At 47.9% G+C, this 25,367-nt stretch overlaps 1 protein-coding gene and 2 long non-coding RNA genes across 4 annotated transcripts; 1 reads left to right on the plus strand and 2 right to left on the minus strand.

The window, feature by feature from the left end:
• Positions 1-2,235: 2,235 nt before the first annotated feature.
• On the minus strand, positions 2,236-14,079 carry EDN2 (endothelin 2). Its single transcript, XM_077337131.1, has 5 exons — positions 13,875-14,079; positions 12,815-12,959; positions 8,173-8,292; positions 6,712-6,815; positions 2,236-4,874 (listed from the first exon to the last, which is right to left on the minus strand). Exons 1-4 carry the CDS (start codon positions 13,936-13,938, stop codon positions 6,722-6,724), a joined length of 423 nt encoding a protein of 140 aa, XP_077193246.1. The 5' UTR covers positions 13,939-14,079; the 3' UTR covers positions 2,236-4,874; positions 6,712-6,721.
• On the plus strand, positions 13,206-20,817 carry LOC143837394 (uncharacterized). Its single transcript, XR_013230970.1, has 3 exons — positions 13,206-14,247; positions 19,505-19,679; positions 20,745-20,817. It is a non-coding gene; the product is annotated as an uncharacterized LOC143837394 (long non-coding RNA).
• On the minus strand, positions 18,118-25,367 carry LOC143837392 (uncharacterized). Of its 2 annotated transcripts, none has more exons than XR_013230968.1 (4): positions 25,186-25,367; positions 23,579-23,775; positions 20,913-21,175; positions 18,118-18,854 (listed from the first exon to the last, which is right to left on the minus strand). It is a non-coding gene; the product is annotated as an uncharacterized LOC143837392 (long non-coding RNA). The 2 variants fall into 2 exon arrangements; XR_013230969.1 differs by lacking the exon at positions 18,118-18,854 and adding an exon at positions 19,248-20,679 and having other exon boundaries at positions 21,053-21,175.

Raw genomic sequence — 25,367 nt, forward strand, 5'->3', positions numbered from 1 at the left:
AGTATGTACTAGGAAGTCCAGGATAAAAACAAACTTCCATGGATCCTGCTCTTGTATGCATGGAATAAGGGATTGTAGTGTTAGAGGCAATGTTAGAATTTTGTCCTGTGCTCCCAAGTAACGCTTGGGCACTGTCTCATTGGACGCCATGCCTGAGCGCAACAATTGAAAGCCAACCCCAAAAGGAGAACATGGCGAAAGTGAAAGAATCCAAAAACAAGCAGGTCTAGATCAATTACTCTATCAACGAATCTACTGCGAAACTAGATATATGTTGCGTTTCTTGGTTCCAAATCACCCTGATAAACCATTGCTCATAACAATTATCTGCTGCTTAGGAGTAAATCCAGTGGTCGCTGGCAATAGGCATGTATGACTTATTAAATTACTCATCACACTAGGTTATTGTGGCAACCAGACAATAGTATAAATGTTGTTCTTGGTTTCCACAGAATTTGAGACTTGCCCTGGTTTGAGCTAATTGCCTTTGGGAGGGTTTATCCAATTTACTCTGGGAAAGCCAACATGCCTTCATGATTGTTCATCCTATTTTTATAACAAAAGCGGAATGCCATATCTTTATGATGACGGTAGCCCTTATTTGCTTTTATTTTAGTTTTGGCTACTGGCAAAAATATTGGTGCCTCGTCAAGTCTTTTTGTTACATTCTGTGAAAAATTAAATATTTCTGTTTAAGGGCAAAAGGTTATCAGAGTGATTTGGAACCAAGAAATGCAACCTATATCTAGTGTTTTACTTCACTATGAACACCACATTTGACACTGATTCTTCAGACATCAGTGAGTGCAGGAACAGGAGCCAAAGTCTCTGAGGTGGTGACTAGTTTGGGGTAGTCACCAGTGTCAAGAGAGGGGCCATAGCTCAGTGGGAAAGCAGCTCCATCCCCATCATCCCCAGTTAAAAGCTTCAGGCAACAGGACACGTGAAAGACCTCAATCCCCAGAGCCACTGCCAGTCCAAATAGATAATTCTGACGTTGTGATCCCCATGGGCTGACTTACAATAAGGTAGCTCCGCGTTCAAATCCCCACAGTGCCATGAAGCTCCCTGATTGACCTTCGGATGCTCCCTTTTTCTCACTCTCACCCATTTCGCAGGGGAGTTGGAAGAATAAACTGGTTAGATGGGATCATGTATTTGGATAGGGGCGCCAGCTCCAGATGTGGCGGTGGAGCCTGGGGAGGGCAGGGTTTGGGGAGGGATCTCAGCATAGAGCAGGGATGGTTGAACTTTGGCTCATCAGAAGTTCCTGGACTACAATTAGCATAACCCCCTGCCAGCAGAGCCATGTACATCTGGAGAGCCCCATTTCAGCCACTGCTCCAGTAGAGTCATAAGAACTTAAGAGAAGCCATGCTGGATCAGGCCGCAGAATGGGCCAACTCCAGGTGCCATCAGGCGGTCCACCAGCAGGATGACTCTCCAAAGTAGCCATTTTCTGTTGACAAACTGATTTATTATTATTATTATTATTATTATTATTATTATTATTATTATTATTATTATTATTATTATTATTATTAATATTAATATTAATATTAATATTAATATTAATATTAATATTAATATTAATATTAATATTAATATTAATATTAATATTAATATTAATATTAATATTAATATTAATATTAATATTAATATTAATATTAATATTAATATTAATATTAATATATTTATTTCCCACCACTTCTGAGTCAGCTTGTGGCGGGTTACAAAGACTTATAAAACCCCCACTAAAAGGCAATACAAAAAAATACCAACATGGTGGGGAAACCCCCACCATTAGAAGAGGGGCGAGAAAGGAGGTCAATGATGTACTACTCATCCCAAAGTGGGGGGGGGGCATAGATCTACCTCGTCAATCCCAGCCTCAACCATAGATCTGGCAGAAGAGCTCCGTTTTGCAGGCCCTGTGGAACACCGACAGATCTCCAAGACAGATCTCCAAGAATTTTGCCTCCCTACCTTAGGAGGAACAGTGAGAGAAAAATGATAAGAAAAAGACGAAATAGCCGTGTCTACCTGCCCTGCCACTGGCCCTGCACGCAGGCCCAAACTCATCCTGTCCCGTCCAGCTTCCTTGACCGTCACTGTCCGTCCCAACGCTTCCTTTAGCCTCATCTTTGAAACGATACGTTGAGCTGAATTCCAGCCTCACCCATCCTCGGGTCAACAAAAAAAGAGAAGCCCTCAACCTTTTCCTTTTTGGTTGTTTATTACAAATAGAAGTTTTGTCTTTTTACAGTAAAAAAGGTAAAAAAAATAAATATATGCACGTATTTACATCTAAACATAGAGATGCTACAGACTGGAAACTTTCCAGAGGAGAAATACAAAAGAGAGAATTTTGCAACAGTTACTGCACAGAGTTTCAGCTTTATACAGGGGGACGAGGCAGATCCCGGCTTGCAAAATACAGAAGGGAGAGGCGCCTGTCGGGGCCTTCTCTCTCAAGTGCAAAGAACAATCCAAATCCCTTTCCATTTCGAGCGCTCCGTCGCTGCGACATCAGAGTGTGCAAAACGTGGGCCAGCCTTTCTCTTCCTCTGTACAGCAGTGGAAGTTCATTTGGGAAATAACGTTCTGCCCTCAGGCGGATTACAGGACATCATCCACCTCGACGTTAATGGATCTTAAGGGGAGAAGTACCCTTTGCAAGTCATAAGGGGAGAAGGACCCAACCCCCAGAATGCAGAACCCTATTTGCAAGCATTTGGAGAAGAGATGGTATTCGTGGTCCACAGCATTTTTGTTGCTGTGGTGGTTGCAACAGGAATTGACTACCTGTGATATGATTAAAGTGCCCTGTGCTTAGGCCTGGAAGGGAACCTCCCACTTCCATCAATGTGCGTGTGTAAAGGGGCGTGACATTGCGGCGGATTTACGGCAACTTCTCCTGGGGCTTTCGAGGCAAGAAACGAGCGGAGGTCAGCTGCTGTTGTCTGCCTCTGCATAGCCACCTTGGTCTTCCTTGGTGGTCTCCCATCCAAGGACAAACCAGGGTTGACCCTATTTAGCTTTTGAGACCTGGCGAGAGCAGCCTAGCCTGGGCCATTCCAACCAGTCAAGGAAACGAACACTTAACACAAACCTAGCAGCCATGGAGAGAGGGGATTCCGATCCAGCTCACACGATCAGACTGAGCCTGGAGAGGCCCTGACCAGATCTATGTGTAGAATGGCCCAGGGAGAGTTAGTGCTGTGACAGCTTGAGACATACACCTGCCTCATCAATCCAAGCCTTCCTCACCCCCCAGAGCCTGTGAGCACAAGATGAGCCAAGGGGCTGTAAATATGGGTTTTGAAGGCCCTGGCACTCAAGCAAGGATGCCTCCACTTCAGCCCAAACCAAACATTCCTGGGTCCCGTTCAAGCCAGGTTTTCTCACAAGGTGCCCATCGGGCTGAATGCTTGGCCTTTGCTGCACATTAAAACCAGTCTAATCCAGTCTAGCTGACAAAATTTCCCCCTCTGTACAGCAAGGACTTGGCCAGACTCAAGTATGTCAATTCCACTGTTTTTGCTGGAGAAATTGACATGTACTCTCCTGCTATGGAGGGGAAATTGACATCAAAATGGGATGCCGCTGACTTACCGAGCACATACTTCTTGTGCGGAAAAGTCGGCGCATTCCCTGTTCAGTGGGCTAAGGTAATTTTGCATGCAGATTGTCCTAGGTTTAACGTGCACGATTTCCAGTTCGAAGGTTGAAGATACATTTGCATGCAGAAGGTTCTAGGTTTAGCCCTCAAATATCAGGACGAGGAAAGGCTGGGAAAGATCTTGAGACATTGGAGAACCTTGACCGGTCAGAGCAGACAATGGTGTCAGGAGTGCAAAGCTGCATCAAGTATAGATTTGTGAAATTAGTCAATTTTACTAGTTCCAGTACCCCTCTGACAGATACAATCCCTAGGGCTCACTTAGGACTACAGTTACCATGAGCCCCTGCCAGCAGCAAGCTGGAGAGCTGCAGTTTGGTCACCCCTTCCTTGGGAGAAGCCACATCACTTAAACTGGTTTTAATGTGTTTTGGAGACATTCATGGCCTGTACCATTCCCCATCAACACTGGAATTATCCCAAAGAGAATACACAGATTTGGGTTCAACGTCAAGGCACAGCCACTGTAAAATTACATTTTTTAGTCTTAAAAAAAAAAAAAAACAGGAGAGAGATTTGTCCTGTACCTAGTACCCTGGCTGGGAACGTCTGATTCGCTTCACATCTGATCCTCTTTTACTGGGCCGCTGGGGGAGAGGTTTGCAGGAGCAAGAAGTATTGCAATAAATGGAGGACATGCGAAGGGTCGAGGGGGTGTTAACCAGTGTCTTAAGGCAAATGTCCAAAACTGGAGAGCCGGAGAGCCAGAGGAGGCAAGTTCCTGAGGTGGGAGGAACTTCTGTGCTTAGAAGTTGACCCCCTCCCCAGTGCCAGCCACTTACATTCAGATCTGATACACAGACAAGTTGGTATCCAAGAGAAAAGTCCTCCTTTCGATCAACAAGGTAGATGCAGCCAAAACAGAGAGGCCGTTTCCCCTCCCAAGCCATCTCCGGAGCACTTTGAGCCTTCCACCATCTTTGATCCTTCCACCATCCACCACCAGCAGCTTTCTTTCCCGAGTTGTTTTTCCTCTTTTGGTGGTCTCGCCTCCCACTGCAAGGTACCCGTTTCGTACAAACTTCTGGCAACCACAGGTCTCCGTGCCGTCAAAGCGAGGAGCAATCCGTAAGCCTTTTTATCGTTTGGTTTTCTTCCAGAGGTTCTTCTCAGATGGGCGAAGCGATGGCTGAAGTTCCTTGGATAAACATGCTGCTTTCTGGCAAACGGGGAGTTAGAAAGAGCAAGATCCCTACAAACAGAAGAGGCAAAATTCTCAGCACCTCGATCAATGAAGAAGAAGAGTTGGTTCTTATATGCCGCTTTTCTCTTCCTGAAGGAGTCTCAAAGCGGCTTACAGTCGCCTTCCCTTTCCTCTCCTCACAAGAGACACCCTGTGAGGTGGGTGAGGCTGAGAGAGCCCTGATATTCCTGCTCAGTCAGAACAACTTTCTCAGTGCTGCGGTGAGCCCAAGGCCACACAGCTGGCTGCATGTGGAGGAGTGGGGAATCAAACCCATCATGCCAGATTAGAAGTCCGCACTCCTAACCACTACACCAAACTGGCTCTCTTGTAATTCCACCACAGCAAAAGGAGCTTCACCATGTGACCAGAGACCACACAAGGTCATGCAACCATTTTGCGGCTGGCTCCACCTCCTGCAGCAGCCCTCTTTTGGTAGCCCGTTTGTGGCCTTGCCCACTATACTGGGTCAGAATGCTACAGGTGCCCTCCAGCTCAAGAAGATGGGGGAGCCCTGCTCTGCAAACTCCAGCAAAACTTTAGGGTGGTCAATTCCACACCTGGAGAGGTCGCCTTGTGGACCGGCAAGGGAGGCACACAAAAGGCAATTTGGCATGAATGTTTCCTAGCACTGAAGCCCTGCCACTCTCAATTCCACCCAGCCTGCTAATAAATTATTACTATTACTATTACTATTACTATTACTATTACTATTACTATTACTATTACTATTACTATTACTATTACTATTACTATTACTATTACTATTACTATTACTATTACTATTACTATTACTATTACTGGACTTATTGCCCACCACTCTCTTAGCTTCAGGTGGTCTGCAGTAGAAGAGCTTGCAGCTTAAAAGCCAACACAGTTGGGGGGTGGGAATAAGCTTTCGAGACTCAAGCCCTCCTTTGCCAGATACCTGACAAAGCAAACTTTAACTCTCAAATGCTTATGCCCCCGGAGTCTTGTCAGCCTCTAAGGTTCTAGTGGACTCAAATCTAGTGCCAGTAAATTTAAGGCACAGCAAATCTTTTCCGGCTCTGGATTTAGAACCCCAAAGTCATTAAAGCCCTTCCGTTTAGGTTTCCGCATGTTTTGTGGGATTACACACGGAAGTACAATAAGATTTGTGCACCCCAGACAGGCTCGTTTTAGAACCGATCCGGGGAGTCTGAGCGAACGGTGAGAAGACCTCAGGACAGTAGTCCCTCTCAGCCTCACCTACCTCACAGCCTATAGCTTCAGGTTGGTAGCCATGTTGGTCTGAAGCAACAGAACCACCTTTGAGTCCAGGGGCACCTTTAAGACCAACAACAGTTGACTTCTGGGTCAAAGCTTCCATGTGCATGCGTGAAAGACTGGAGATATATACTCAAGTGCATGCACAGGAAATTATACTCAGAATTCAACTTCATTGGTCGTAAAGATGTTCTGCCCCAGAGTGCTATTGTGAGGTTAAAACAGGGGTAGGGGTGGGGAGAATCCTTCACACGCTTTTGCGCTCTCCGATGGAAGAGTGGGATGAACAAGTGCTAGAGAATCAGAGGCATGTCTGCCGTCCTACCAATGAATTATCAGAATGTCTGTCAAAATAACAGGCCCTGGAACTTTTTGGATGGGAGAGAGAGCAACAAGGAAAGCCGGCTGTAAGGCAGAGTGAAGGCCTCATGCAGGGCTGACCAAACTGTGGCTCTCCAAATGTCCATGGGCTACAATGGTGCTGGAAGGGGCTCATGGGAATTGTAGTCCAGGGACATCTGGAGAGCCACAGTTTGGCCACCCCTGTCCAAATGTATATCAAGTGCCCCTAAGGAAGCTCCTTTAAATCGATCCTTACTTGCAAACTTTCAGAAGTTCAGCTTGCTGCGTTTCATGAGGCTGTCGTGGAGAATCTTTCCCAGCGAGCCCGTGTTCTTGGAAACTGGAGGACTTTTGGGACCCCTGGAAGTCAAGAAGAGACAAAATCTCAGAAGATAGCCAGCCAAAAAACCACAGTGAAGAATGTAAGGAACACTAAAGCACACACAAGAAAATGAGTCTCCCGCTGATCTTAGGGGGCAGCCGTACTGGGCAGTCGTAAAACAGCTAGACTCCGATCCAGTTGCATTTTAGACATTAGCCCTGAAAATTGTGCTAGTCTCTAATGTGATTCTGAACTTGAATCTAACTCGTCTCCATACAGAAAACATCAGCACTTGTTATTCCTCATCTGTTAAAGGCACATTTAAAAAAAAAAAAAACTTGGGCACTATCCAATTCCTGGAAATATTTACAGTCAGGTTCACTTCTCGGTGCTTCTTTAAGATGACAGGTAAACACCAGTGAACCTACATTTGCTTCCTGTGACCTTAGTACATCCTCAGATTATACAACTGTCCCACTTACGGGGCCCAGAGGCATGCCTTCTGCATTATGTAGTGTGGGATGCGGGGTGCAGAGGCCTTACAATGGCCAGGTGCCAGCCCTGGCGTTTATGGCCACATAAGTCAACACTGATGCTGGCTAATTCAAGGGCAGTGTCAATGCATGGCCCATAAAGTATGGGACATGGTACTCCAAGTCACATGTCAGCTCACCAAATGAGCACTCAAAGCTGCCTTCTACTGCAGCAAACCAATGGTCCATCGAGGTATTGCCTACTCTGACTGGTAGGGGCTCTCCGGAGACTCAGACAAGGGTCTTTCCTGCCACCAGACTGGTACAGGTGTGAGAGTGTTGGATTAGGAGCTGAGAGACCCAGGTTCAAATCTCTTCCATGGAATTTCGGGGCAGTCAGAAGCTCTCAGCCTAACCTAGCCGGCTAAAGTGGTGGTGAGGACAGAGTGGAGGAGAGGAAAATGAAGCAAGCTGCTTTAGGTTCCCATTGGGGAGAAAGGTGAGATACAACTGAAGTACAGAAATAAAAACAATCGGAGCTTTTAAAACTAGAAATGACAAGGATTGAACCTGGGACCTTCTGCATGCACCGAGCCACAGTCCCTCTATGAATGCCACTGAACTGCAGACCACTATCTCTTAAGCACAGCGTGAAGGGCAGGAAGCGGAAAATGGAAGAGGACAGGCTTAACAGGAAGGAAGTCTCAAGTTCCACCTCCGGGTATCTCCCGTTAAGACTCCCCTCTTTCTTTTTTTGCCCAAGAGCCACGGGAGTTGTTAGTAAACAGTACAATGCTCAACCAGCCAGTGTCTGTCTTGGCAGACTGCATTCCATACTGCTCCTGACCTTCTAGGCAGGTTGCTGTAAGAGTGACCAAAAACGAATACAGGAAAGGGAAGTATTTCGAAGCATAACACTTACCATGGCCTTTTGTGGCAAAAAGTGGCGCAGATGCTGTCTTTGGTGTGCCTACATGCGCACCTGTCAAGAGCTCTCTTCGATCGCGTCTGCAGGTTTCCCAGGCCATAGGGAGTGGAGCGCCTGTTGAAACAACAACCAAAAAAAAAAAAAAAAACACAATCCAGTTAACATCCATTATCAGAAAGAAGGTTTATAATGAAGTCTTGGCCGGTAGCCAAGCAGGCTTGGCAATAACAATGTCTGTTTGTAGTCCGGAGGTAAAAGAGCCATTTAATATCCCAAGGGGGTCACCTCCCTTCTCCTGCCTTAACTCCTGCACAACCGTCCCCGGGCTTCAGCACGCAGAATGCCGCCTGCCCAAGGACCCTCTCAGCTCTTTCCGTTTGGCCAGATGCTGGAAATAATGCCGTGGGATTGAGCAATAAGAAGCTTCTGCAAGAAAGGAAGGAATGTCCTGTGACCCCCACAGGAAACAACTTCTGCCCTAGCTTCTCTGAAGCTTGTTGGCTGACATGAGACCAAGCAGGGAAGGACTCCTCAAACTGCAGCATGCAGATTTCACATGTGCTGCATGCTCTGAGTAGGAGAACATGCAAAGACCTTGACTGGATCAGACCAGGAGTCCAAATAGTCTCACCCACCCAGCTGCCCTGAGGGGCCATCAAACAGAGAATAGAGGCCATGGTTTCCTCCTCTTCCTGATGTCGCATAGCACTGAGTTGTACTGCCTCTGAATGTGGAGGTTCTCTTTAACCACAAAGGCTAATAGGGCCAGCGATAAATCAACACTCCTATAAATCTAATCCCTCAAGAATCCATTCAGCTGCCTTCTACCACCAAGGTCTAGCAGCAGGTCTCCAAGATCCTGGGGGGTGAAATATCACCCAGGATATGCTCCATGGATCCTGGGCATCACCTACTACCCAGGCCTTTTAACTGGAGATGCCAGGGATTGAACCGGGGACCTTCTGCATGCCAAGTAGGTACTCTGCCACACCCCATTTTGGGCCAGAAAATATACTGCCGATCTGCAAAAGGTGCCAAAAAGGGCAACCAAAATTATCACTGAGGCACTATCCTTCCGGGGAAAAACCAGAGCACTGAGCTTCTCAGGTAAAACAAACAAAGGAGGAAAGCGAGAGAAAAAAAACATGACTGAGATTTATGAAAAGTACGCATAGAATGGGAAATGGGTCAGAAAGAGCTTGAAGGGCGGGAAACCTTCCCCAAAAATGAATCAATGGTCTAGAGCAGGGATTCCCAACTAGGGTAGTGGGGAACTCTGGGTTACATGGCCTTTCCCAGAAGTTCAGATGGCTGCTGACATCTCTAGACATCACTTCCCCTGCTGCTCTACTGGCCGCGTCTCTTTCTGCACAATGGGAAAATAGTAAATGATGGATGGATGGATGGATGGATGGATGGATGGATGGATGGATGGATGGATGGATGGATGGATGGATGGATGGATGGATGGATGGATGGATGGATGGATGGATGGATGGATGGATGGATGGGCTAACTCCTGCCTTTTACTTCCATTCCCACTTTTCTGAAGGTTCTCTGAAGCCTGAAAAATATTTCAGGGATTCTTCCACGGTCAAAAGGCTGATTGACAGAGTGTATTATCCCAGCCTGTTACAACGGCCTCAGGCCCTTTCCAAAGAGGAATCGGTGCATACACAGAGGAGACATGGATCACCCTCCGAGTGGTTGTGCCTCCGTGCTCAGGGGTGCAGTTGGGGAGCATGAGGCATCCCCACCCCTCTAGAGCAGGGGTAGTCAACCTGTGGTCCTCCAGATATCCATGGACTACAATTCCCATGAGCCCCTGCCAGCATTTGCTGGGAATTGTAGTCCATGGACATCTGGAGGACCACAGGTTGACTACACCTGCTCTAGAGCATGCATTTCAAACACGCAGCCACGGCTAGCCTTGCTGCAACCCCCACTGAGCCCATGAGCACATGAACCTCTGCCCCAAAGTTGAGTCCTGACCAGACCACCATCCCTGTGCCAAGGCAGGGAGCCATCTCTACCTGGGTCGCTAGAAAGTGGCAGCACCAGCCAATGAACCCCAAATAGCCTGATCTTCTCAGAACGTGGAAGCTAAGCAGGGTTAGCCTTAGGCTGGGAGACCACCAAGGACATCCAGGGCCGCTAGGCACAGAAAAGCACCTCTGCCTCAAAAATAAATTCCGGGTGGCCGAAATTCAGGTCCAGCTTACTGGCACCCAAGCGGGGGGGGGGGGGGGAACGCATTGCCTTTTGCGCTTCATTAACAGGCTGCTGGGAGCATCCAATTCCCTGCTGAGAAGGACCCCCAGGTCTGTCTAGTAGAGCTCAGGTGTTCCTTCCGTAGAGAGCTTCTCAAAAAGCATTGCCCGTGCAAGTCCTCCGTTACCCTGCTGGCATTGCCATCGTGGACAGTGTGCTGTCTTCAAGGGGAGCCCTAACTTCAGACGGCACATTAGCAGGCCCAATTAAAGCCACCTCTGTTCGAGGGAGATGCTCTTTAGCTTGGATCCGAGAGCTGCCGGTGCAGAAACACAATAGCTGCTCTGCTAGACCATGCAACACTCCCATCCCCAAGATCAAGATGCCACCCTGCCTCTGAGCAAACCTGCCCCCGAAAGCATTATTTGCCATTTAAAAAACAACTTTCCATCCACTGTTTCAAGTAGACCGCCTGCTTGGTCTGCAGAAGAAGAGCCAAGTTCAAACCAGGGAGCAGTGGCTTTCAGAGCTAAAATACCCTTTGTCAGATACAAGCAGCCAAGCAATTCTCCCCCACCTGTGTGATCTACCTTCACATCCTGACTCGGGTATAAGGACTCGGGGGTCTCTAGCCCTACTAGTATCTGTTGAAGAGAACATTGATGCTCGATAGCTTATAACCAAAGAGGCTAAGAAGTCTAAAATTATTATTTAAAAAATTTACACATTTTATTGCACTGTGCTAAAGGCCAATTTACAACAGGGCATAAAAATCTCAGAAGAAAATAAATACAAGAATGCTATGAGTAAGAGATGCAGGCCTAGGTAACAAAATAACTTATAACAAAACAACAAGACACATTTCGATCCAGGTGGATCTTCTGACCGTCACAATATAGATGCAGGATATTTACTGGCTGCTCTGTGTAGCATAATAAGGAATTTTTATTATTATTATTATTGATGATGATGATGATGAATCTATATGTTTATACACCTGTACTACATTTAGTAATATCTCATTATTTCTGTTGTTTTCAGGATTTTTATTCCACCTTCCTGGCTGTAAAAGGTTTTTTTTTTTAAAGGATATTTACATAAACCAAGTTCCAAAGAAGATCCATGTGGACCAAAACACGTCAGGTCATTTTGGCACAGTTTGTGTTACTCATAGCATAGCATTCTTGCATATATTTTCTACCAAGATGTTAATGCATTGTCTTTCATTGATCTTCACCACCATGCAATAAAATGTGTATTTCATAGATTTTTATGATAATAATTTTCAGACTTCTCGACCGCTTGATTCGTAGCTTGTTTTACAGGTTGGGGTTGTTTCTTTCCCCTTTCCTTCCTTTCCCTTCTTGTTTGTTTGTTTGCTTGTTCTCGACATCTGAAGCCCTGGAAACCTGGTTGGACTTTAAGGCTCTCCCAGACTACAGTCTGCTCTTTCCCATCACCACGGACTGAGCCTATTCTGTCCCAACACATTCCTTGCCCAACAGGCTCATCACAGCAGAGGAAAACTGACACTTAAACTAAAGTGGTGGCAGAAGTAGGATGAATGGGTGGCAGAAACCAGGGGAACCATAATGCTAATGGAACTTCACCAGCCGACCCCTGGTAATTCCCTGTAAAACAGCACCTTGCCCCATTTTAAAGACCAAGCAAATATAGACAAGTGGGATGGGATGGTTTGTAGCGAATAGAATAAGAGAAAGAAAAAACCTATCCCAAAGGCTACTATTGATATTACTAAAATTATTACAGACTAAAATAAAAGGGTTCTTCGTTCCTGTTTGTTTATTATCCTGTTGGATCCAACCAGAACGGTTTCTAGATATGTCCCGCTTTCAAATGGAAGTTTCCCACAATGGTTATCCTCTGAATGTAAATATCATTAAAATCCAAATTGGGAAATTCAACCTCTGTTGAATAATATAGCATATATGTTGGCCTCTGGCTCTTCCATTGGGGATGCTAGTAATAGCGACTGCTCCCACTTTAAAGACCAACAGATCTATGACGGCGTTATATCAACAGCCAGAAACATCCCTCCTAATAAAACGGTTAATGGTTAATGCACCACCAGACTGCAGCTTTGTTTTCCTGGCCGGAACGCATGTGACGCCGCAAGCTAGCTGCTCCGTGCCACATTTGTAACTTTTGCACATGTCACACACTGGAGCCTCACGTCACCGGCCATGTAGTATTACCTCCCGGCTTGGTTTCCGAAGCGGGCCAGGAAACCCAGCCGGGTGTTACGACGATCCTGCGCTTTCCAACAAGGTGCGGCTGCAGAGTCGGGACACAGAGCGACCTGTGCCAAAGCAACTTGCGCAAGGCAGCCGCACCTGGGAGCTCTACCTGCCACTCGCCCCTGCCCAACTCTCGGGCCAGGCAAGTGAGTATCTCTTGGACTCACCCGGGGGTGTTGATCCAGATGATGTCCAGGTGGCAAAAGTAGATGCATTCCTTGTCCATCCAGTTGTTGCAAGAGCAGCGCTTGGTCCGCAGGTGCCTGCTGCTGGCCGCCGCTCGAGGGGACTCCGCCGGGGGATGGCCCAGACCTGCCCGGAGAGAAAATGACCGAGCAAGAGATCAGCCGGCGGTCGAGATGAGCAGAGCCAGGAACGCAACACGGAAGGGACATGGGGTAATCGGCAGGGCTGAAGGTACAAGGGACGAAGGGTTTTCTTTTAAAAAGAGACTCCAGTAGCACCTTTAAGACCAACCAAGATTTATTCAAGGTGTGAGCTTTCGAGTGCAAGCACTCGAAAGCTCACGCCTTGAATAAATCTTGGTTGGTCTTAAAGGTGCTCCTGGACTCAGATTTTATGTGCTGCTTCAGACCAACACTGCTACTCGTTTGAATCTATCTTTTAAAAAGGGTTGGATCTGCCAGGCGGAGACTTTGGAGTCGCCCTAAAAGAGGGCCGGCCCGGAGAAGCCCAGCGGGTCTCTTCAGCTGGCAAGGACAGCAGGCGGCCAGAGGCGGCGCCTTCTCCTTATCGCGGATGCCTCCCCTGCTGGGCGAGCGCGGGCCACGATCTGCAGGCGGGCAAGCGGGCCGGGAGCGGAGCATTGGCTTCCACCGGAGGAGCGGGGAGAGGTTTTGCCTCGAGGAAGCGGCGATGGCCACGGCTCCCGGCTGAGGTCGGCCCAGAAGGAGGGGAGGGAGTCGCCTTCTTTTGCAACCGTCTGGCACGCTCTGTCCTCTCGTCTAAATTGCACCCGCAGCCCGCTTGCAGGACGGACCGGGCGAGGAAAGGAAAGCGGGCTGCGCCTCGAACGCGCACCCTTCGGAGTCGACCCGCGAAGGACAGGAGTCCCGGGGCCGAACTGCTCGGGAAGGGAGCGGAGAGAAGCATGCATTTTTTTCCCCCGTGCCGGGACAAGTTGGACAATCTTTTGCAAAGTTGCAAAAAGGGATATGCATTTAAAAAAAAATAAGCAAAAAGCCAACAATCCCGGAGGCGCCTCACCTTCGCCCAGCAGGACGCAAAGTGCGAGAAGAAGGGGGGGAAGCCTGGCCGGGTGGGCGAGCATTGCGGCGACAGCGGGATCCCTTTGGCAGGCGCCAAGCTGCGAGCGCGTTTCTCTCCTGGGGCTGCCCGAAGCGTTTGTGGAGCTGCCAGCGCTCCGGCAGGTGCTTTATAGGCCCGCGAGCGAGATGCGTCACGGCCCGCGGGCCACGCCTCCTCCCCCCCCCCTCTCCGTGGAGCCCGACCTCCCCCGTGGCGGGCGCGCTTGGAGCAGCGCGTGCTGGTCCCGGGGCGGTCCAGCGCTCAGGGAGCGGCCGAGGGACACCTCCCTCTGGGTCCTGATCTGGCCCGTGGAGATGCTGAAATGCACCAGGTGAGTTTGGGGGAGGGGGGCCTGGATTTGACTCACCTTCCTTGTCTCCTGCTTTCCTCTCCAGCAGGAACCCCAAGGAGTCAAGATAGCCTCCTTTTTATCCTCCCAGCGACCCTGAGAGGTAGGCCAGGTAGAAGAAGAAGAAGAAGTTTGCTGCTCGGTAGCTTTCTCAGTGCTGTGGCGAGCCCGAGGTCACCCAGCTGGCTGCATATGGGGGGGCGGGGAATCAAACCTGGATTAGAAGTCCGCACTCCTAACCGCTACACCAACCTGACAGTATGTGACCGGCCTGAGTTCACCCAGCAGGCGTCCGTGGCAGTGTGCGGATTCGAACCCGGGTCTCCCGCATCCTTATCTGGAGGAGTGAGCAGTGACTCAGGAAAGTCCATCCCCCGCCACAAATTATGTTAGTCATTAAGGCAGGGATTCCCAACCAGGGCTCTGGGGAACCCGGGGGTTACAATCCTACAATTGGACAATCCTAGGATCGCATGGCAATGCCACTCACACACTATACAAGAGATAAAGACTCAGGACACCTTTATCTAGGTAGGTAAAGGTAAAGGTATCCACTGTGCAAGCACCGGGTCATGTCTGACCCTTGGGGTGACGCCCTCCAGCGTTTTCATGGCAGACTCAATACAGGGTGGTTTGCCATTCCCTTCCCCAGTCATTGCCGTTTTACCCCCCAGCAAACTGGGTACTCATTTTACTGACCTCGGAAGGATGGAAGGCTGAGTCAACCTTGAGCCAGCTGCTGGGATTGAACTCCCAAGCTCATGGGCAGAGCTTTCAGACTGCATGTCTGCTGCCTTACCACTCTGCGCCACAAGAGGCTTTTCTAACTTATTCTATATTATGCCCATAAAGGTGTCTTGAGTCTTTATCTTGGGGGGGGGGGGGTATTGCCGTGCGATCCTAGGATTGTCTGGCAGCCAGGCTAGAGATGTTCGGAAGCAGTTTGCCATTGCCTGCCTCCGCATCATGACCCCCAAGTATTTGTTGGAGGCCTCCTATCCAAGTACTAGCCCGGGTCTGTCTTAGCTTCCAAGATAGTGTTTGCCTTGGGGCTGTGTCATTCTGGGCTGTTCAAAGGGGGGAAAGGCTAAAATCATGTTTCATATCATCACTTGCCAAACTCTCTCTGCGATGTCAGATCCGTCTATCACTAAACATTATAAAGTTCAAGTTGCGTGCAGACAACTGCCTGATTGGCCCTCCCTGGGCATGTGCCACCAATAGGGAGAGAGCACTCTGCTAAAGAGGGCCAACCAATTCCATTTGAGTGCAGACAACTCACTCCCTGCCTGATTTGCCCTCCCTGGGTGATGCTCCACCAATAGAGCACTGCCAATGAGGGTCAATCAATCAGTGAGAAGTGGGGGCGGGGGGGGGGAGAACCCAGGAAGGTCACAGTGCAGGTGTATATGCTAGCGCCCATTGTATTCCTGAGTGCAACGGGCTTTGCCTCTAGTCTGTAATAGTTTTTAATCCCACCTTTCCTCCGAAAAACTCACAGCAGTATACGCAATGCTCTTCTTCTCCTTTTAGCCTCACAACAACCCTGTGAGGTAGGTGACCCAGCAAGCTTCTGGGCAGAGTGGGTCTTGGATCCTGGGTCTCCTCCATCTGTATCTGTCACTCTAGCCATGAAACCCGTTCTTGATCTGTGCAGATTCACACATGCAAACAATCTCACGACTGTACAGGCACCGGTAAAGAGAGCCAGCTTGGTGTAGTGGTTAGGAGTGCAGACTTCTAATCTGGCGAGCCAGGTTCAATTCTGCGCTCCCCCACATGCAGCCAGCTGGGTGACCTTGGGCTTGCCATGGCACTGATAAAACTCTTCTGACTGAGTAGCAATATCAGGGCTCTCTCAGCCTCTCCCACCTCACAGGGTGTCTGTTGTGGGGAGAGGAAAGGGAAGGGGATTGTAAAATGCTTTGAGACTCTTTTGGGTAGAGAAAAGCAGCATATAAGAAACAATTCTTCTTCTAAATGACTGGGCATGGGTGAATTCACCTTTATATCTTCACTTCACCATTACTTCGTTCCTTTTGGTACTTGGGAGAACGTTGCTGGGAGTTGCCACCTGGGGGCGCCACAATGTCGAGAACACTGTCCTGACCTAGCAGTAATATCAGGGCTCTCTCAGCCTCACCCACCTCACAGGGTGTCTGTTCTGGGGAGAGGAAAGGGAAGGCGATTGTAAGCCGCTTTGAGACTCCTGGTAGAGAAAAGCGGCGTATAAGAACCAACTCTTCTTCTTCATATTTGGCTGCAACGGCTTCGCCTTTGCCAAGCTGAGCATTCAAGGGGATTGGATGTGCAAGCAGAATCTCACTGTCAAACCTTTTGGAGAGGTGGATTTTTGTGCCAGGCTACTGGCCATTCAAGGCCACACCTTGGTGACCCACATGTTGCTGCTCACCTGAAAAAGACAAAGGAAAACATGACCTGGTTTTTTGAGTCACTCAGCTATTGTAGAGCTGTCAGGCATATGAATTATGACTATCCTGCATGATCCTCCCAAGGAAACTTTGCAGCTTTAACAATATCTTGGGTACAAGTATAGGTTTGGGCCTGGGGAGTCTTGTGTTCAAATCTTCACTCAGGGAGGAACTGTGAACTAGGGAATGTGGACTCAATTGGACCTGCCTCTGTGGGTTGTTGTGAGGATTGTAAGGGGAGACACAGAAACCAAACTGAGCTCCTTGCAGGAGAAATGAATTCTTCCTGGGAAAAATGCATATGTTTTTACTCTGAATTTGTCAAAGACGTGGTTCCGTTAAGCACCTTCGTGTCTTAGGGCAGGGGTCCCCAATGCGGTGCCTGTGGGCATCATGGCACCTGCCAACACCCTCCCTGGTGCCCACCAAGTGTTTCTAGAAGAAAAGAAAGAAGAAGAGTTGGTTCTTATATGCTGCTTTTCTCTACCCAAAGGAGGCTCAAAGCGGCTTACAGTCGCCTTCCCTTTCCTCTCCCCACAACAGACACACTGTGAGGTGGGTGAGGCTGAGAGAGCCCTGATATTCCTGCTCGGTCAGAACAGCTTTCTCAGTGCTGTGATGAGCCCAAGATCACCCAGCTGGCTGCATATGGGGGAGTGGGGAATCAAACCTGGCTCACAAGATTAAAAGTCCACACTCCTAACTAACCAAGCTGGTGTCAGATCTCCAAAGGGTCAAAAAAGCTGGGGACCCCTGCTTTAGGAGATCATTCACCCAATCCTAACAGTGCAAGGGCAATATTTTATCCTCACCAGAACTATCTTGCTTGCTTGGAGGCTGCAAACTAACTCAGCCCTCACTGGGGACTAGAAACTTGTTGACAGAGTGATGGTGATGATGCCTGTTCAAGGACGGACAGTCCGAAAGTGTCAGCAGTAGCCGGCCCTATGCAAAGCTCGGTGTCTCCATTCATACCTGGCCATCATCTTCGATTTGCAGATCTTTGTGGCTCAGTGAAAAGTCCAGCCCCAAATATTTGGCATGTTTTGCCGGGGGGGGGGGGAGCAGATTGGTGGGTGAGGCAATCCCTTCAGGAAAACAAATTCCCTTGAAACAGCTCCGAGCCACAGAGAGGAAATCGAGAAGAGAAAGCGAGAGAAAGGAGAGCATATTAAACTGGAGAAGTATCCAGTTAACCAAAGCTAATCCTCTCTTGCCAAGGAGACCGCAGCCCATCTAGGGGCATGTTCGGTCTAGCTGGTGAAGGGGGGCGGGGTCAGGGAGGCAGAGTGTGAGGTGCAATTTACATTTTTAATAAGGACCGGTGGTGATTTCATTGGAGCAGCCCTCAGAGAGGGCAGCTTGGTTCAAACCATAGAAGGAATGCCAGATAACCTGGGATCCAGTGTACTCAATAAAGAACATAATACAAACTATTTAATGGTGCAAATCCCCTCTTTATAATAAATTTCACAATTAATTACAACCTTAAGGTAAAGGTAAAGGTATCCCCTGTGCAAGCACCGAGTCATGTCTGACCCTTGGGGTGATGCCCTCTAGCGTTTTCATGGCAGACTCAATACGGGGTGGTTTGCCAGTGCCTTCCCCAGTCATTACCGTTTACCCCCCCAGCAAGCTGGGTACTCATTTTACCGACCTCGGAAGGATGGAAGGCTGAGTCAACCTTGAGCCGGCTGCTGGGATTGAACTCCCTGCCTCATGGGCAAAGCTTTCAGACGGCTGCCTTACCACTCTGCGCCACAAGAGGCTCTATTTACAACCTTAATCACACATAATCAATAAGATTTACAAAGGTGTAGTTATGATTAGTATGTTCCAAAAACAAATATAGTAATCTCATAGACATAACTGGGGGGGGGGGCTTCAAACACAAAACAGCATCCACTATATCCTCCCCCCCCTCCCCCAATTTTGGTTTCCATCAAACCGAGGTTGGAAGATTCTCAAAGTACTCTCACAGTCGCACTGAAGGGGAGCGGGTGCATAATCCCTGCTTGACCATTTCTTTTCAACAGGAAAGCTAAATTTGTTCTTCTGAAGGTGACCTTGTCCTCTGATTGGATTCATTCTGGTCCATCTTTTTCTGCGGAGGATCTCATCTTCTTGTCCTGTGGGGGAAGCCCCTTTGCAAGCCATCTGTGAACAGAGCAGTTTGCAGGCCAAAGTATCTGATTTGGAGCCCACCTCCTAAAATATGTATTATCTGAGGCCACCAAGTCTCAGCTTTTGCCTCACCCTACATCAAGAGCACATTTCCATGTGTGTCAGAAAAAAACCAATACATATTTTAGAAGGTGGGCTCCAAACCAGGAACTTTAGAAACATTCGTTGGAGCTACACCGAACAGATTTTTTCTTTGCCACCCAGCAAGCCTTCAGATTTTGATAATAAAATCACAGTCCGGTAGTACCTTTAAGACCAACAAAGATTTATTCAAGGCGTGAGCTTTTGAGTGCAAGCACTCTTAATCTGAGGAAGAGTGCTTGCACTCGAAAGCTCATGCCCTGAATAAATCTTTGTTGGTCTTAAAGGTGCTACTGGACTCTGATTTTATTGTGCTACTTCAGACCAACACGGCTACCCATTTGAAACTATCCTTTTAGATTTTGATCTTATACAAGAGAGCATTTCACATAATAAATTAACCACCAAGGTGGGTCGAAGCGCATTTGGTCTATTCTGTCCTGTGCAGTTAGAGATGTGTTGTTTTTGCTTTGCTTTTACTATATTATTGGTGCACTTTGTTTAATGAATATTTGTATTGATTTTTTAATGTTGTTTTGCAGCTCAACTTTTGGGTTCCGGAGTTCTGTTCAGGTTGGGTTTCGGTTCCCTTTTTGGTTTTGTAACACAGTCTTCTCCCTCATCCCACAATCCTTCAGCAGGGGTGCAGAGCAGAAGAGAAAACAAACCTGAGACACCCCCTCCCTAAACAGGCTGAGGATCCCTACAAGGTTGTCCGTAAGTCCATAAGTACTTTTCACCACCAAGTTTAGGGGATTAACCAGGTTGCACCAACATTACAAAAGAAGAAGAGTTGTTTTTTATATCCCTGCTTTACTACGGAAAGGAGTCTCCAAGTGGCTTGCAATTGCCTTCTCTTCCTCTCCCCACAACAGACACCCTGTGAGGTAGGTGAGGCTGAGAGAGCTCTGAAAGAACTGCTATGTGAGAACAGCTCTAAGAGAACTGTGACTAGCCCAAGGTCGCCCAGGTGGCTGTATGTGGAGGAGCAGGGAATCAAACCCGGCTTGCCAGATTAGAAGCTGCCGCTCCTAGCCACTACACCAAGCTGGCTCTTCACCCTTGACATTCAAGAAAGTAGCTTATGTACAAATCAATATTTGCCTATTCAATGAATTGCTCTGACCTAGATAAGCCCAGGCTAACTTGATCTCATCAGCTCTCAGAAGCTAAGCAGGGTTGGCCCTGGCTGGTAATTGGGTGTGAGACCATTTGGGAAGGCCAGGGTTGCCATGCAGAGGCAGGCAATGGCAAAACCACTTCTGCCTGTCTCTGTCCTTAAAAACCCTACCAGGGGTCACTGTACATTCGCTGCAATGGCATTTTATACATACACGTTCCATGAATCAGCATTCATGGTTATTAATGGATTTATCTTCCTTATCCAATACTGCATATTAAACAATTTAATACATTTATTATGTCAATATTGCAAGAACTGAAATTCTATTATCTACCAACAATATTGTAGGGTAGGGTGAAGGTGGAGTCCCACAAATGAAGTTTGACCTCTCTGTGGCCCATCCTTTGAGATCAGCAGCCACTAGCTGATAATCAAGCAAAGAAAAACCTGCAAGTCCTTCCTTCCTTCCTTCCTTCCTTCCTTCCTTCCTTCCTTCCTTCCTTCCTTCCTTCCTTCCTTCCTTCCTTCCTTCCTTCCTTCCTTCCTTCCTTCCTTCCTTCTTACTGTCTGTCTTCCTTCTGTCTACAAATAAATCTACAAATAAATAGCAATACAAACCCAATTAGATCCATTTGCTAACATACCTATGTTTCATTTAGCAGTCACAAATCAAATGGAATCATTGAGGAAGAATCAGAAAATGGGAGAAATGTACCCAGGACCCCGTTCCGGTTGTCAAGAAGTTGAATGATTAATATACTTATTATACTTAACGATAAGAGTGGATGACTCATTATTTTGGCCTTTTGATTTCGTTTTTGGCTTACCTATAACACTGGGAAATGAACGGTGCAGCTTCTTTGCACTGAATCCATGTACCCAGGCAGCAATAGACATCACTGGTGCCCAAGGGGTTCAGCCAAGTGGAAACGTGCAGAACTGGCAACGTTGCTGTGGACTGGCTCACCTTGCTTCTGGACGCCCTCCGAGGCAATAAGCCCACAGGAACCTTTCCAGTCAGTGAAACTGCCGGTGCGCCTCCATGCAACACGATTTCACAGCAGATCCTAACAATGGCAGGGTCGAGATCCTGCAAAGAATCAGCCAGAAACATCTGTTATACCTGTGACGCTAAAGGAATTGGCAGGAAAGAATTTTTATTTTTAAGCTTGGTCTGGCGTTTTGTATCTATTTGCTCGGCACTGTTTGGCTTTGATTATACCGTTGTCAAGTGTGAATTGCTTTCAAGATAGGAAACTGGCCAAACCCTTGTGTAAAACATAACCAGCTTCAAAATAGGCTGGAGAGACTTGCAGTTGCCCTGATACGTAGAGTCCCGAGAAGGGACGTGGCAGAGTACAATACGGACTGGCAAGCAGGCAAAATCCGACTGTCCTGCAGTTTTAGATTGTTTTCCTTGAACTGTTTCCTCCATCATTTTTTGAAATGTTCTTTGGGGTGCTCTGAGATGATCTATAACCCTTCAGACATAAGATCCCCATTGTAAGGCAGCTTTAAAAGGATTGTGTCTTAGTGGTAGAACATCTGTTTGGTATGCAGAAGGTCCCAAGTCCAATCCATGGCACCTCCACTTAAGGGGATTGTGTAACAGGTCATGAGAAAGGCCTGGAGCACCCTGGAGAGCTTATTGCAGTAGGCAATACGGACCTTGCTAGACCAAGGGTTTCATTCAGAGGAAGGCAGCTTTTGGTGATCGTAGGAAAGACCAAAGAGACGAAGAAGAGTTGGTTCTTATATGCTGCTTTTCTCTCCCCGAAGGAGTCTCAAAGCGGCATCCAATCGCTTCCCTTTCCTCTCCCCACAACAGACACCCTGTGAGGTGGGTGGGGCTGAGAGAGCCCTGATATCACTGCTCTGTCAGAACAGCTCTATCAGTGCTGTGGTGAGCCCAAGGTCACCCAGCTGGCTGCATGTGGGGGAGCGGGGAATCAAGCCTGGCTTGCCAGATTAGAAGTCTGCACTCCTAACCACTACACCAAGCTGGCTCCCAGAGGGCTCTGGGAAAAACCTTTACTGACTTAAGGTCCTGGAAAGTCACCGCTAATAAGACGAGACAGTACTGAGCTAAATGCACCATGACAGCTTTATATAATGATAGAAGATATAAATATTTTACATCCCATCCAGCCGGAGTGAAGAAAGTCTTGGGGAATAAATCTTGATGCATTTCTGAAGGTTGGGAGTCGGAGGACCCCGATGAACCTTATGGGTTGAGTCCAAAAAGAGAAATATTAAGCCATCTCCAGTCTGTTGGGGGGGGGGGGGCGGGAGACCATCTTCCCAGACACCCAAGCAAAATGTGTTCTTAGAGGAGCATAGCAAGAAGAGATGGCATACATGAAAGTGTCTGAGATTAAGAACCTGAGAAGAGCCCTGCTGGATCAGACTGGGACGCCATCTAATCCAGCATCCTGTCTGGAGAGCCAAGAATAGGGCATAGAAGTTGAGGGCTTCCCCTAATGTTGCCTTCTGGCTCTGGAATTCAGGGGTTTATTGCCTCTGATTGTGGAGGTTCTCCTCAGTCACTATAGCTAACAAGAGGATAGATTTATCCTCCATTAATCTTTCAAATCCCCTTTTAAAACTGTGGCCATCACTACATCCTCTGGCCATCGCTGTGTAAAGAATATTTTATTTTCTCCATCCTCAGTCTATTGTCTGTCAGTTGTCTGTCAAAATTGAGAGATTGCCGAGGAGAGTGATGAAGATGATCCAGGGCCTGGGAGCCAAGCCCTCTTCGAAAGGGCTGAGGGGCTTGAAAATGTTCAGCCTGGAGAAGAGGAGGTTGAGGGGGGACGATTGCCCTCTTTAAGTGTGTAAAGGTTGTCAGCTGGAGGAGGGCAGGGAGTGGTTTCTGTTGGCAGTACAGGATAGGACCTGCAGTGATGGGTTTAAACTAGTATGGTACAGGCTAGATATCGGCAGGCGGGGGGGGGGGCGGATTTCACGGTCAGAGTAGTTCAGTAGTAGGACAGGCTGCCCAAGGAGGTGATGACCTCCCTTCATTGGTGATCTTCAAGCAGTAGCTGGACAGATACTTATCCTGGGCCTATTCTGCACACAACAGATAATGCACTTTCAATGCACTTTCGAAGTAGATTTTCCTGTTCTGCACAGGAAAATCCAGCTGCCAAAGCACATTGCAAGTGCATTATCTTATGTGTGCGGAATGGGCCCTGGATGCTTTGGCTGACTATGCAGGGGGTTGTATTAGATGGCTCTGATGACCCCTTCCAATGCTATGATTCTAGAGGTCACATCCTGGCTTTGAGTTTGGTCTTTCCAATAGCTACTTCTTGGCTGCGACTTATATTCCAGTCTGTAGCCCTGCAATTTCCAAATTCTTCCCTTACAGCCCTCTTTCTCAAATGATGCAAAGACCACGGGCCTTGCTTTAGGGAGACATCCTGTGTCAGTTTTGTGGAATGTGGTCTTTTGAGACTGGAGTGAACAGACAGGAAGCTGGGCTCACCGTCAAAAAGATGCCAACACGTTCACTGACGACACCAGTAACAATGGACTGATGTATTTCCGCTGAATTCCTGTAGGCAGCTGGACTTGGAATGCAGAGCTGAAATCCTGGCTCGAATGCATGCACTCCAGTAATAGGACTCTCCTCTCAAATACGCTTAGGTAAGGCAGGAAACAGGCCTTGAAAGATGAGGTTTCCTAAAGAAGAAGCCCGGCAAATCATGACTCAGACCTATTTTGCAGTACAAAAACACGGCTTGGCTTCAAAGAAGCCATGCACACTTCCGCCAGCAGGGGGCTCGAGGTGTTTTGCATTTCAGGCTGCAACTTGGATTTTTTTAATCCCTCTTAGAGTTTTGATTCACCTGTGTGGGACAGGGACTGAAAGATACCTTCGTTAAACCAGAACTGGCAAAATTATAAAAGGTTATTATTATTATTAATAATATATATATATATATATATATATATATTTAAAATGAGTATTGCAATTTTAAGCATAGTTACATGGAGTCAAACAAGAAAAACCACAGGGAATGAAGATCACGAGTTTGTTTTTATATTCAGAATGAGGCCTGCAGACTTGTGCAGCCTAGAAGAAGAAGAAGAAGAAGAAGAAGAAGAAGAAGAAGAAGAAGAAGAAGAAGAAGAAGAAGAAGAAGAAGAGTTGGTTCTTATATACCATTTTTCTCTACCTGAAGGAGGGTCAAAGCGGCTTATAATCGCCTTCCCTTTCCTCTCCCCACAACAGACACCCTGTGAGGGAGGTGAGGCTGAGAGAGCCCTAATATTACTGCTCAATCAGAGCAGTTCTATCAGTGCTGTGGTGGGCCCAAGGTCCGCCACTAGGAGTCAGACAGGGGCCAATCTACAGAGAGAACCTGGAGACCAACTGACATGACATCACAAAGAGCTGACCTGCGTTGCCTAGTGAAGAAGGAATGTCTCTTACTGGCCTTGTGGGGGGGGGGGTTATCTCTCAAGACACTAGGAGTCATACAGTGGGCCAAACTCTAGAGAGAAACTGTAGACCAACTGACATGACATCACAAAGAGCTCACTTGAGTTGCCTGGAGTCAAAGGGATGGCTCACTGGCCTTGTGGTGTGGGATATCTAAACACACTAGCGGTCAGACCAGGGGCCAACCTCCAGAGAGAAACTGGAGACCAACTGACATGACATCACAAAGAGCTCACTTGAGTAGCCTAGAGATGAAGAGATTACTCTTAGTGGCCTTGGCGGGTGGGATCTCTAAACACACTAGGAGTCAGACCAGGGGCTAACCTCCAGAGAGAAACTGGAGACCAACTGACATCACAAAGAGCTCACCTGAGTTGCTTGGAGAAGAAGTGATGACTTTTACTGGCCCTGGGGGGCAGGGACTCTAAACACACTAGGAGTCAGACAGGGGCCACCCTACAGAGAGAAGCTGGATACCAACAGACATGACATCACAAAGAGCTCAACTGTGTTGCCTGGAGTCGAAGGGATGACTCTTACTGGCCTTGCGGGGGGTGGGGGGGAGACCCTAAACACACCTGGAGTCAGACAGGGGGCCAGCCTCGAGAAACTGGAGACCAAGTAACAAGATATCACAAAGAGCTCACCTGAGTTGCCTGGAGTCGAAGGGATGTCTCTTACTTGCCTTGGATGGGGGGGATCTCTCAACACACTAGGAGTCAGACAGGGGTCCAACCTCCAGGTAGGAACTGGAGACCAACTGACATGACATCACAAAGAGCTCACCTGAGTTCCACTGGAGAGGAGGGGATGAGTCTTACTAGCCTAG

This window comes from Paroedura picta, chromosome 5 (assembly GCF_049243985.1).
Source record: "Paroedura picta isolate Pp20150507F chromosome 5, Ppicta_v3.0, whole genome shotgun sequence".
Classification (NCBI taxonomy): domain Eukaryota; kingdom Metazoa; phylum Chordata; class Lepidosauria; order Squamata; family Gekkonidae; genus Paroedura; species Paroedura picta.